This window comes from Cryptotermes secundus, unplaced genomic scaffold (genome assembly GCF_002891405.2).
Source record: "Cryptotermes secundus unplaced genomic scaffold, Csec_1.0 scaffold213, whole genome shotgun sequence".
Taxonomy (NCBI): domain Eukaryota; kingdom Metazoa; phylum Arthropoda; class Insecta; order Blattodea; family Kalotermitidae; genus Cryptotermes; species Cryptotermes secundus.
This window is the reverse complement of record NW_019731264.1, coordinates 458,579-470,987: the sequence shown is the minus strand read 5'-3', so window position 1 is coordinate 470,987 and position 12,409 is coordinate 458,579. Positions and strand designations below refer to the sequence as shown.

Below are 12,409 nucleotides of genomic sequence, written 5' to 3'. Positions count from 1 at the left end.
GGAGTGATCTGAAGCGCTAATTTCTGCGTTGAGATACGTTATCCGGAGAGGACTAGTGTGTGTGTGCAACAGTGAATTAAGGGGTGTATGTAAATCAGTGACAGTGCTGTAATTTAAGTGCAATTGAGAGAGTGTGTAACCAAGTGGTTAATAAACCCAAGTACCAATCCAATTGGCGTCTTCACTAGCCAAACACGCTACAATATAATATCTACTTTCCAACACTAAAAGAGAAAATGTGAACAAAAATAATAACTATCCCAGCAACTGAAATTTCTGTACCTGTGGCTAAGTTCTCAAAGTAAATGACCCTGATAAAAGCACTAACTTCTTTACTTCTAGCTACCAACCTATGATGTCTAAGAATAGAATACCTCACCCTGTGCATAATTGAGTGTTCATGCAGATATTTCACGCCTTTCAGCAGCATGATCATGTAAGTCTTCACCTGAGGAACTGAGAGTGGATTCTCAGCATCACGTAACATCTCCCACAGCCCTGATGGCATGAATTCAAACACAAGGACAAAACCAAGTCCCTGGGGGAACACATCCAATAATTGTACCACCTGGGAAATAAATGCGTATTCAATGTCAAGAAATCTGGTAATTCATAACTTGTACTCTTCTCCAAGTATAATTAGAATGATCAAGTCAAGGAGGTGGGCAGGTCATGTAGCACGAATGGGGGAGACGAGGAATGCGTATAGGATATTGGTGGGAAAGCCAGAAGGAAAGAGACCACAGGGAATACCAAGGCGTAGGAGGGTGGACAATATTAGAATGGATCTTAGAGAGATAGCATGGAATGGTATGGATTGGATAGATCTGGCTCAGGATAGGGACCAGTGGAGGGCTCTTGTGAACACAGTGATGAACCTTTGGGTTACATAAAAGGCTGGGAAATTCTTGAGTAGCTGCAGAATTGGCGGCTCCTCAAGAAGGGCTCAGCTCCATGAGTAAGTAAGTTAAAATTAATTAATATCTTAATGCTATTTCTCTTGTGTTATCCATTCATTTAAAAGATATTTGCTTCAGACCATTTCTTGTTGGATTTAGTTGCACGGCATTCCATTTGTGGCATGGGTATTATGTGTATTATGTGTAAAGTTTGTATGCATGTCAATAGTGTAGCTTGTAGGTTTTTCCATGCTATTAAGACTTCTTATGTTGTTACGTGGTTTGTGTGTGTAGATGTTATGCCAGGATTTGAACCGGGTTACTACCCAAATGTAGGTCAAATGTGTTAATAATATTCCATCCAAAACAGTTACCAGCAGCTAATTAGATATGAAAATAATGAAAGTCATCACTGAAAAGAGGTGATGAGTTCCACTTGCTATCCAGTGTTGATGAAACAGGACAATAAACACATACAAAACAGGTTCATTACAAAGTTTCAATCCTTACATATTCACAATCAACTTCTTGTAATGCCTTTATCTCCCTGATCACAGTAATTGGAATACCATCTTCCAATTTTTTTAACAGCACTTTTTTCAGTGCAACTTCTTTCCCAGTGACACGGTGTTGTCCTCTGAGAACCAATCCATGAGCACCTTCTCCAATTCTACCAACAACTTTGTACTGATCCATAGGATGCTACCAAAATATCTGTAACAGTCAAAAGTTACAACAATGGCTTACAAAGTGTGGGGTGTGTAACTAGTTGGTTCTGGGGGACACAGGATATACTGGGAAAGTTATGCAGTAAAACCGAATTAATATAATTCTTAAGACCCCATAACATTTCTATAATCTTGATAAATATTAATTAGTGACAGCCTATATTGTATTGATTTCGAAAATTAGAAAACTGAAAAACCTGCTGCTTGCGCAAGTGCTTGCACGCACACAAACACAAGGTTAAAAAGACAACTGCAATAAAATCTTTGCCAAGCTGAGGGGGGCACTGTTAGATAAAATCTAGAAATCACTGAGTTAAGCTAGAAAGGTCTGTGCTAAAGCTAGCAACCTCCAGTTAAATGTAAATTCAATGACAAGTTAGGGGGACTTGATAAATTATCATGGTTTACATTAAGGTCTATGCTGTACAGCTGAGGGATCAGAGTTCGAGTCTCAGTAGTGGCAACACTGTATTCTCTCATTGTCCATACCTGTTCTGGCGCCCACCTGGCCACCTATCCAGTGCATACTGTGGGCTGTTTATCTGGGGTAAAGCAGCTGGAGGGGGGAGGGGGGTGAAGTTGACCACTCACCTCCAACTACCTCTGTGGCCAAGAATATGTGGATCTATATATCAAATCCCCATGTCTTCATGGTATTGTGCTTAATTAGATAGCTCAAGCGGTTAGTCGCTGGCTTCCCACCGCGGCGGCCCGGGTTCGACCCCGGGTCTGGTCAAGTGGAATTTGTGATGGACAAAGTGGCGCTGGGGCGGGTTTTCTCCGAGTACTTCGGTTTCCCTTGCCAATCTTCATTCCACCAAATTCTCCATCATCATAATCACCCGGGGCAGGCTACGATAGGCCAATCAGTGGTTGCCGTGCCGAGTGGACCCAGTTGGACTCCACCCCCAACTAAGCGAATTAAAAAAAAAATTAAGGCCACTGGCAAAGAATCAACTTAAAATCAAATACACTCCACCTTGATCAACCGATTAAAACACACATTTTACATATCACCACACACGGACACACTTGCCTCACAAATCAAGATCTATCACAATCATCACAATATCACACCGTATCGGACCGATCAGACCGATCAGACCTTTAATGGATCTACTGTGATTGGGTCACACAAATGCGATTCGATATATTGCAATAGCTGTATTGTGATTGGTTCTGTCTAGTTCTGTCCGGTTGCGTAGAGATGGCAGCGAATCCTTTGTTTCTCACTTCCCCTATGACAGATACTACCCCCTGGCAAGGAATGGTAGTAAATACCGTAAACACTGCCAACCAATCGCAAAAGCTCAATCGGTAAGAAGATTAAGTACTATCCTACCACCTCCCGCTTATACCAACTCCGAGCCACCAAGCCAGTCTACTGGGTCACTACACAACGTTATGCAGCATTGAATAATTTCGCGGCCCTCATCCCTTGAACTGCAAGGAAACTAAATCCGTTCTTAGAAATATATCAATTTGTTTAACCAATATTATTTCGATCATAAGTATCAAGTAAATATTTATCAGCAGTTCTTGCAAAGAATTATATCCTATAACATTTTATCTGCATCAGTCCAAAATACCCTTACTGAACGGGACTTGACTATTCTCAACTACATCATAGACAGAAAAACTTAAAATATTCATACGAGTTCAGGGCAGATGAAGTTGGGTAAGTGTGGATGAAAAATGTTTCTATCACAGATACTTGTATTCAACCTGATGACTTCTGTTCACAACTTACATTTGAAAACTGTGTATGACAGCTTTCCAGTTACTTTAATATATCACAAATTAGGTACAGTAAGCAAGAATATTTAAGTTTCCGCATATTATTCCCATATTTATAGGAGTCCAAATGATTTTAAGAGCCGGTTAGTAGCTCCAGATCTGCAGAAAAGTCCAGTTGAAAGGAAAACACATTAAAAGGAAATTATTACAACACAGACTTGTAAATTCGATCCTCCTGTACAGTGTCAATAAACCAGATAATATTAATTCTGCTAACCAGAATAAAAGTACTGTACTTAAAGCATCTCCCAGTAGTCACTGTAACAATAGAGCAACCCAAGAAAAAACATTCACTGAGCACAATACAATACACCATATAATACTGAGGAAATACTGAGATATGCTGCAAAGTATAGGCTGTAGTTTCTAAATGAAACATCAAAGCTCTTGTTAGTACATAATCTTTTGCATGTCAGGCTGCCAAAATAACACAAATCCAAAATAGATACCAAATTTTTCAGCATTAACGTTACATTTCACCAGCAACTGTCAAACATAACCTTCATCAAAGTGGCTCGCAGACTGAACCTTATGAATCTGAATTAACAGACAGTCATGTTCACAGCACAAAATTAACATTTTTTTTAATTCGCTTAGTGGGGGGGTGAGTCCAACTGGGTCCCCTCGGCACGGCGGCCACTGATTGGCCTATTGTAATTGCCCCGGGTGATTATGATGATGGAGAATTTGGTGGAGTGAAGATTGGCAAGGGAAACCGAAGTACTCAGAGAAAACCTACCCCAGCGCCACTTTCTCCATCACAAATCCCACTTGAGCAGACCTGGGATCGAACCTGGGCCACCGCGGTGGGAAGCCAGTGACTAACCGCTTTGAGCTATGGTGCAGCCACAATTAACTTTAACATTAATAATGTACCAAAAATCACAAAATAACTTAAATAATATGATGAACCCAGTGAATCAATGGGTCTGTCACAATATTAATGTTTCCAAGAGTAATGCTGCATTTAATAACGAAACATAAATAATTATATATTTGAAGTATGGAGAGAGCTGCACAAGAAGAACACAGTAGCAAATTGGAAATTTGGGACCATCTCTGAATTTGCTTTTAAGCCTGAAATTCATATTTCTAAGTAAATTCCCTGCTGCACAGGAAACACACTATAATCCATCACAAAGACCAGACTTCGTCCGGAGATAGGGGCTAGCTCTGTTTACTGGACCCAACTGAGTAGGTTTTACCTGAGGATGGAGACAGAATCCAGTCCCCGAAACGTTGTGTTTTTTAAAGAAACAGGACGGTTTTTAAGAACAGACAAGATGATGGATAATGTCCAACAACATATTAATTGTAACAATTAAATACAGCTTATTGTATAGTCAAGCTTCTTCCATACTGCACGGTCATGGCAGTCATCAGGTGTCTTCTATCTTGCTAAAATTGTTGCATATGTCAAAATTTCCTATCGCGTGCGAACGCGTTATTTCCTGATTAAAATAAATTGACCTTAGTTAAAATAAATTAATTAACATCCCAATATTTCCTTTATGGTCGTCGTCCTGTCTTCTCACGCCGTCTCAACCGGTCTCAACTACCGCCATATTATGACAGGATCAGTATTATCTTCCCTTGCAGAAGGTAAGTGCACGAAATTAAAAAATACAATCATGCATTACGTCGGACGCACATACCCACTTAAGATGGTGTGCGCAATTAATCAAACAGGGTGGGCCTGCTAATCTGGAAACCAGTTGCATGGTTAAAATTGACAACATTTCTCGGAAATCGCGGTTGCGTTTCTGTTTTCAACTTCCTTGGCGTGCCCTCGGCATAACTAGCCTTTCAGCAATGGCGACGGTGGAGGGGAGGACCTGTAGATGAAGTTATGACCTTAGGAACCTCATCCCTGACGTCCCTGACCACCTTGCTTCCAACGCCAGTAGGGCCAGTAGTTAGTAAGAAGCGGTAGGTAGTCTCTGACAAGTAAGCGGAAGATGGAGATGCGTGTGCGTGTTCTGGTGGCTATCGGCTTCGCTTGTGCTTTGGCTCGAGGCGAATACGTCGTACCTGACGCAAAGTTCGAGGCACTGAAGCCAAGGGGCCTGCGTGTGTCCATACCAGGTATGAGAAATACTGTCTTATGGGTTATTATGCCGTATAGGGCATCCCTAAAATAGCGGCAGCGAGTTCTACCGAAACGGTGACAAGCATCTGGCAGACTACATGGTTTCACCTCCTAGAAGTCTGCAGCATGATGATAGACACAATAGGTTTCTTCGTAACGTTGATTAAATATCTTAATGCGCTGTATCACCGGAAATAGGTAGCAGTCACAATTCGACACCACACAGTCTTGACACCGCAGCTCCGCAAAATAACCGTCAGGACAGAGGCCCAGCAGTGCTCTGTAGGCGGTGAGGAAAACCACGAACTACAGAAGACCCGGAGTCCTAAGCGAATTCCGAATACAAGTCTCGAGCATTTCCTCTGCACGAACACTTCCGAGGAGGTCTACTGTCGTGTCAATGCATCCTACCTTGCTAAGTCTCTTGCCCCCCCCCCTTCCGCAGTGGTTCTTGAACTTCTGGAATCTGCAGACTGCCCCCCAGTAAGAAACTGCAAGCTGAAGAACGCAGCCACCCATTCAAATTTAAATGATCTGCTGATCTGCACATCAACTTAAAACACATTCAAAATAGAATAATTTATTTAAAATGTTTTAATACTTGTACCATATTTATCAAATGCTTTTCACTTCTCCAAGTCGCCCAGACTGGCTCTGGGTTCCACCTAACCTCCTATCCAATGGGTACCGGGGGTTCTTTCCCCGCGGGTAAAACAGCAGGGGCGTGAAGCTGACCACTCACCTCCAACTAGTGCCGAGGTCAACAAAATGTGGATCTATACATCCACTCCCCCATACGTCTTCATGGGGTAGTGCTTCGTTAGATAAGCTCAGGGACAGCTTTACCTTTACCTTTACCATCTGTTACAGTGTAGTTCCTTAGCCCGGTCGTCAGTCACAAAAATGTCTGAGTAACCACTACGCTGGCCGCGCCATACCTCAAGTGGTTAGTCTCTGGCTACCCACCGCGGCGGCCAGGGTTCGAGCCCGGGTCTGATCAAGTGGGATTTGTGGTGGTCAAAGTGGCGCTAGGGCAGGCTTTCTCCGAGTACTTCGGTTTTCTCTGCAAATCTTCATTCCACCAAATTCTCCATCATCAGAATCACACGGGGCAGGTACAATAGGCCAATCAGTGGCCGACGTGCCGAGTGGACCCAACTGGACTCCACCCTCCATTATGCGAATTAAAAAAATCACTACGTGACTAGTATAAATACTACGCCATGAAGGCGTATGGAGGAGTGGGTGTGTAGGTCCACATTTTCTTGACATCGACACTAGTTGGAGGTGAGTGGTCAGCTTCACGCCCCTGCCGCTCTTCCCCGGGGAATGAGCCCTCGGGACTAATCGGATGGGACACTGGGTGGATATCAGAGCCGGTCTGAACAACACGGAGAAGAGAAAATTCTTGATCCTACCGGGACTCGAACTCCGACTCCTCAGTCGTCCAGCCCGTAGGCAGTCGCTATACCGCCTGCGCTATTCCGGCTCCTATTTTTTTAAATGCTGAACGTATTCAGTACAATATTTCTAACCCACGTTCCTTATTTCGAAAAAAAAAAAATAGGAGGAGGCTTATGACATCACCTTACTGTGTCTGTCTGTGAATCACTACCTAACCTTACTAGGCCATGGTTCGATAAACATGTTCCCTTGGCAAGAAATATACACGCAACAATATACAAACTGTTTGACGCGGTGCTTTCTATGCGGTTCGTGTCGTATCAGTAAGTATGTAGTGAAAGGAAAATGGGTGACTAGTTGCTTTCCTCTAATTATGTAATGGGAAGGCAAAAGAAAAAGGTCTCGTGGACCCCAAAGGGCTCAGAACACGATTACATGTTTGGAAACTTTTTTCCTTCAGATAACTGTTTTAATTTGTTTGAGATATTCTGGCCCGTAGCTTGTTAGGCTGAGGTCAGTAAAGCTTAGAGAGTGTGGAAGACGTTGTACAGCTGTGTGTTTATTTAACGACGATGCCAGTTTCTCAGAAGAGCCGAAAGACTAGACGACAGTGAGCAATGAATTGAAATACATGTTCAAGGAAGTTATCGTGGCCGAATTTAAAGAACAGTATCGGCATATTTCCTGTAAAGACTGAGGAAAACCACGCGAAAGCTGTTTAGTCAGTATAGTCGGTTTCCCTGCCGAGATTCGAACCGGATGACGCCTGAGCACAAGTCAGAAGCGTTAGCGCTCGATGAATACGTATGATAAGGAGCACTCTTGTTATCATGTCGGACTTACACTGTGCCTAGGCACCCTACTGTGACCACATCCTTCCACCGCTTGTAATGTCATGACACAGGAAACACTGAGCATGACTTCCTGTAGCTTGTATGTACACTGAATGTCGTGGTTCGGGGGGCAATGTGGCATACAGACCCGTTGCTACGCAAATACTTCGAAATAAACAACAAGACAACAGCAGCTGCTGTTCAATGATCGTGAGATGGGCGGTTATGTTAGCCCCGTTTCTGGGTAACGGCTCGGTAAACACGTCCCCGCGGCAACGGTTACGCATGCAAAGGGGGAAAGGGTGTGTTGCCTTCGCGGTCAGCGCCGAGGACTTAAATGGGGGCAACCGAGTGCCCTTTGGGAAATAACGTCCAGTTCCCAGTGAATAGGAGGCTGGAAGGGCCCCAGAGCCGAACTGGACGCTGTGGAGAAGAGCAAATCTCTTCCTCCTGCCTGGAACTTAACACGATCCCTCATTCGACGAGTCCGTAGCCTAGTCACTATACTGACTGAGCTCCCAGTTAGGCATTGTATTGGTAGTAATTTATCAATATGGTCACGGGCCAGAATGAACTTCTGGAGGCCATTCCTGGCCCACGGTCCCGAGTTTGCTGCTCCCTTACCGTACCTGCAGTCTGTTTTCATGACTGGTTACGTTTCTTAAGAATTTCGACCGTAAGACTGCGAGAAATTAAGCAACTGCGTTTTCAGAAAGACAGCTCAGGCCTGAGGCAGATCCTGTTTCAAGGCCAGCAACACAATCTAGCGCGTGAGGGAATTCCCCGTGTGAAGGAAGAGATGGTCTGTTGCTGTAATCTTCATTTTGCACACGATGGTGAAGCTATACTCCCCCCCCCCCCCCAAGTATGCCTTCATAGTATAGTGCTTAACTATACAGAATTATGCAAATGGGGTGGAATGGACTGGATTGACCTGGCTCAAGATAGGGACCAGTGGAGGGCTCTTGTGAACACGACAATGAACCCTCGAATTCCATAAAATGTTGGGAAATTCTTCAGTAGCTGAGCGACTGGCGGCTGTTCAAGGACAGTTCTTACGGAGACTGTTGGGTGAGATCAGTTGCAGCTGAATGGACTTCTTACAGATTGGCCAACGTTAGCGAGATAACGGCGCTTTTACGTTGAAGTCTCTTTGTATTGCCACGCATCCTGGCAACGCGACAAGAAATTAACGGTTTCCGGATTACACGAAGCTGTTTACTGGATAAGTTGTTTACAATTGCAATTGCAATCACTCAGAAGTAATATCTTCCTAACGATGCCACCTCGCTAGTGTGTCGTCTTCTGGGTTCTTAGCTGAGCTGGTTTCTTCTGCCCTCTGCTCTCTCCTAAAAGTAAAAGCCATATTGCGACTAACGGTCAGTCAGTAAGTAAGTCGAGAGGATGGGTCTGTCTTTTGTATATGCTGCTGGTTCTTTCCAGCGCAGTCTTTCTCGGGTTTGAGACNAGTCAAAGTCAAAGTCATATTGCGATTGACGGTCAGTCAGTCAGTCAGTCAGTCAGTAAGTCGAGAGGATGGGTCTGTCTTTTGTATATGCTGCTGGTCCTTTCCAGCGCAGTCTTTCTTGGGTCCGAGTCCCTTGGGACTCGCGACCATATATTACTGTCTCACATTTGAGACTTCCCTTTTCGTCTCCTCCTACGACTCGCAGGGTCACGGTGGAGGTACTCGACCCCGCCTCCACACGGGGTATCGCTCCCTCCTCTGTTCTGTTTGGTCTCTTATAGTCTACAGTAGGACAGCCTACGAGACACCTTGTTGAAGGGTTCCGTTTCGTTTGTTCGATGCACCTGTTGCTAGTGTATTCGTTGCCGCGGGAACTGCATTATTCCTGGTTTTCATCTCCGTGGTAACGGTCTGTTATGTATGCGTTGTCTCGCAAACATTCCGGCCACGTGTTTTAACAAGCCGTTGTCTAGCAACGGACGCCCGCTCTTACTCAGATATTCCAACTTTTAGGCGGCACGCCACAGTATTATTGTCACCGTGAAACAATTCTCTTTAACATTTGTCACATAATCTCCTTGATTCCAATTAAAGAGAGAAATAAAGCAAATTCTGCTATTTTTGTCATTTTTTCAGTCCTCACTTCAGAGTATCACTATTTCCTTGTGGAAGTTTGGGCTCAGAGAGTTTGTTACTTCGGAGAGCCATTTCCCAAAGGAGTCGTCTCCGAGATTCAGAGTGATACAGACGCGAAACGGTGTCACGAAGTCCACGATTGGCTGAACATTCTCTCTCCACGACGTCCAGACCGGTTCTGGGGCCTACCCAGCTCCCTATCCAATGGGTAGCGGGGGCTCTTTCCTCCGGGGGCCATCTAATGCCGAGGTCAAGAATACGTGAATATATACGTCCTCATGTCCCAGTGCTGAATTAGCTAAGCACAGGGACAACTTTACCTGGATTCCTTATTATGCAGTCAGAGGTGGGACGCAACTATTGGGTCGGGTGGACATACAGACTGGCCGCACTTGTTTCAGATGAACCTGGTATTCAGCTCTTTGCTTTCCATGGGAACGTGAACAAGGAAATGAACGGACTGGAAGCTGGACAGCTAGCACGTGACATCATCAAGGCGAAGAACGGCCGCTGGGTATTTCTTGATGACAGGCTCAAACTAAATGTTGGTGATGTCATCTACTATTGGTTGTACGTCATTTATGAAGGACTTGGATACCAGAAACTGGATCAAACCTGGACGGTTACCGGTAAGTGCCCGTACTTAATAAAAGTAAAGATTATTGATGAGCCAGTTAGAGTTGTCATTGCGAAGGAGCAAATACTCGTATTGTTCTTTAATTCTATCGAGTCATAAATAGGAAACGTAATTTTGTGCACCTGTACGTCCGACTCCAAACCAACCATTACATTACAGAGTTCATGTTACTATTTTTTATTGCTAGTGGGGTGGGACTAAGTCCCCTGTACTGCGGCCACTTCTGGCCTACTGCACCAGCTATTGTGTGCTACACGTCCTGCCCATCTCATATTTCTTGATTTTATTATTCTAATAATATTTGCCGAAGAGTACATTCAGTTTACAACGAGCTGATATTAAGAGAGGTTTATATATATTACAGCTTCTGTGAAACGATTCTTAGTTTAATTTGAGGTTCTGACAATGGTGACTATGAAGGTTATTAAACTTTTATCAGAATACACGTTGTCTCATCCCGAAAGATGATAATCTTCAGTTCATGGTTTGATGACAAACACGGAGCTGTGAATGTCTGCATTTGTTAAAACAGAATTTGTGGATCCGAACAACGAGGACGGGGCGGACAGAAACCCGAAACCGCCCGTAACCCCTCCTCCTGCGACATGTGGCAGGTCTCCTACACTTGTGAGCGGGAAGTCTGCATGCCAGGGCCAGCTGATCTTCGAGGAGGACTTCAACACACTGGATGCAGCCAAATGGGAGCACGATGTTCGAATCGCTGGCAGTCCCGTAAGTGGAGGAGACAGTGGTGTATTTCTGCCGCCGGTATGACCCACAGGGATCAACTCGTGTGGCCAGATGGACGCGGCCATATTTCTAACGGCGCTGCGTTCTCACTCGAGGAGCCGGGATAGCTCCATCGATATAGCGACGGGCTGGACGGCCGGAGTTCGATTCTCGGTAGGGGCAAGAAATTCTTTGTAGTGTCCAGACCGGTTATGGGGTCCACCCAGCCTCCTATCCAATGGGTATCAGGGTCTCCTTCCACAGAGGTAAAACAGCCGGGGCGTGAAGCTACATTTCCCTGTACATCATTATGGGGTGATGCTTCATTAATTACGCACAGGAACAAATTTAGCTTTCATTTTTCTTATTTCGGACTAACGTGAAGAGTCTGTCTAATGCGTGTACACGTCCGTCCGGTTTTCTAATCTGTAAAACGCTTGGACAGTTTTGCAGACAGCGAAATGCTGATTTGCGAACTGATGGACATTCGATAGAAATCGAAAAATATGGCTGTGGATGAAATACAGTGAAACCTCAGTAATTGGGAATTCGAGATAATTCGAACAACTTTTTGTTTGCGCACATTACGCCGCTGATGATGATGATGTCCGTTGCCGCGACCAGCGATCACAAACTGCTGTACGTGTGTACGTACTCGGAGAAAACCTGCCCCAGCGCCACTTTGTCCACCAAAAATCCCACTTGACCAGAGCCGGGATCGAACCCGGGCCGCCGCGATGGGAAGCCAGCGACTAACCTCTTGAGCTATGGTGCGGCCTTTCGCAGTCTTAGTATAACAACGAAACTTAACCCGTACCTTGGAACAGTTCAGTTCAGTTCCGTTCAGCATGCGATTGGTAGCTTGATGGACAAATGGATGGGTAAATAGGTGGATGTTTCTATGGGTGGATAAACTGTTCGGAAAGTGGACAATAAATGATAATATACGTATATAATGCACATTTTCAGTATTCGTCTACAAAAAGCAGCATCCTCGCGTATGACTGTATTTAATACATTAATATATCTATCCAAGAATGTATCGTGATTTTCTTTACATCAATTGGACTAGAGAGAATTGTAACTGGGCACTAATGAGTCCGTTCCATAACCCCCCCCCCAGTTCATTATTCACGCAGCAGGTGAATCCATCGGCACGTCCATATAAACCAGCATCGGATGACCCACA

At 44.5% G+C, this 12,409-nt stretch overlaps 2 protein-coding genes across 6 annotated transcripts in view; one reads left to right on the top strand and one right to left on the bottom strand.

Moving 5' to 3' along the window:
• Positions 1 to 12,409, bottom strand: part of LOC111866750 (cyclin-dependent kinase 20) — a 113,626-nt gene that overhangs the window by 4,676 nt on the left and 96,541 nt on the right. For 2 of the 5 annotated variants that reach the window (XM_033752388.1, XM_033752389.1), the window contains exons 5-6: positions 1,410 to 1,613; positions 380 to 568 (exon numbers count right to left, since the gene is read on the bottom strand). In XM_033752388.1, the coding sequence (XP_033608279.1) occupies positions 380 to 568; positions 1,410 to 1,595 (375 nt within the window). In that variant the 5' untranslated portion in view covers positions 1,596 to 1,613. Of the gene's footprint in view, positions 1 to 379; positions 569 to 1,409; positions 1,614 to 2,116; positions 2,206 to 2,606; positions 2,757 to 12,409 lie in introns of those variants that run through there. The other 3 variants (XM_023855983.2, XM_023855982.2, XM_023855984.2) reach the window with 3 other exon arrangements.
• Positions 5,334 to 12,409, top strand: part of LOC111866735 (beta-1,3-glucan-binding protein) — a 42,870-nt gene continuing 35,794 nt past the window's right edge. The window contains exons 1-3 of the mRNA XM_033752385.1: positions 5,334 to 5,509; positions 10,256 to 10,483; positions 11,024 to 11,223. Of these exons, the coding sequence (XP_033608276.1) occupies positions 5,383 to 5,509; positions 10,256 to 10,483; positions 11,024 to 11,223 (555 nt within the window). The 5' untranslated portion in view covers positions 5,334 to 5,382. The remainder of the gene's footprint in view (positions 5,510 to 10,255; positions 10,484 to 11,023; positions 11,224 to 12,409) is intronic.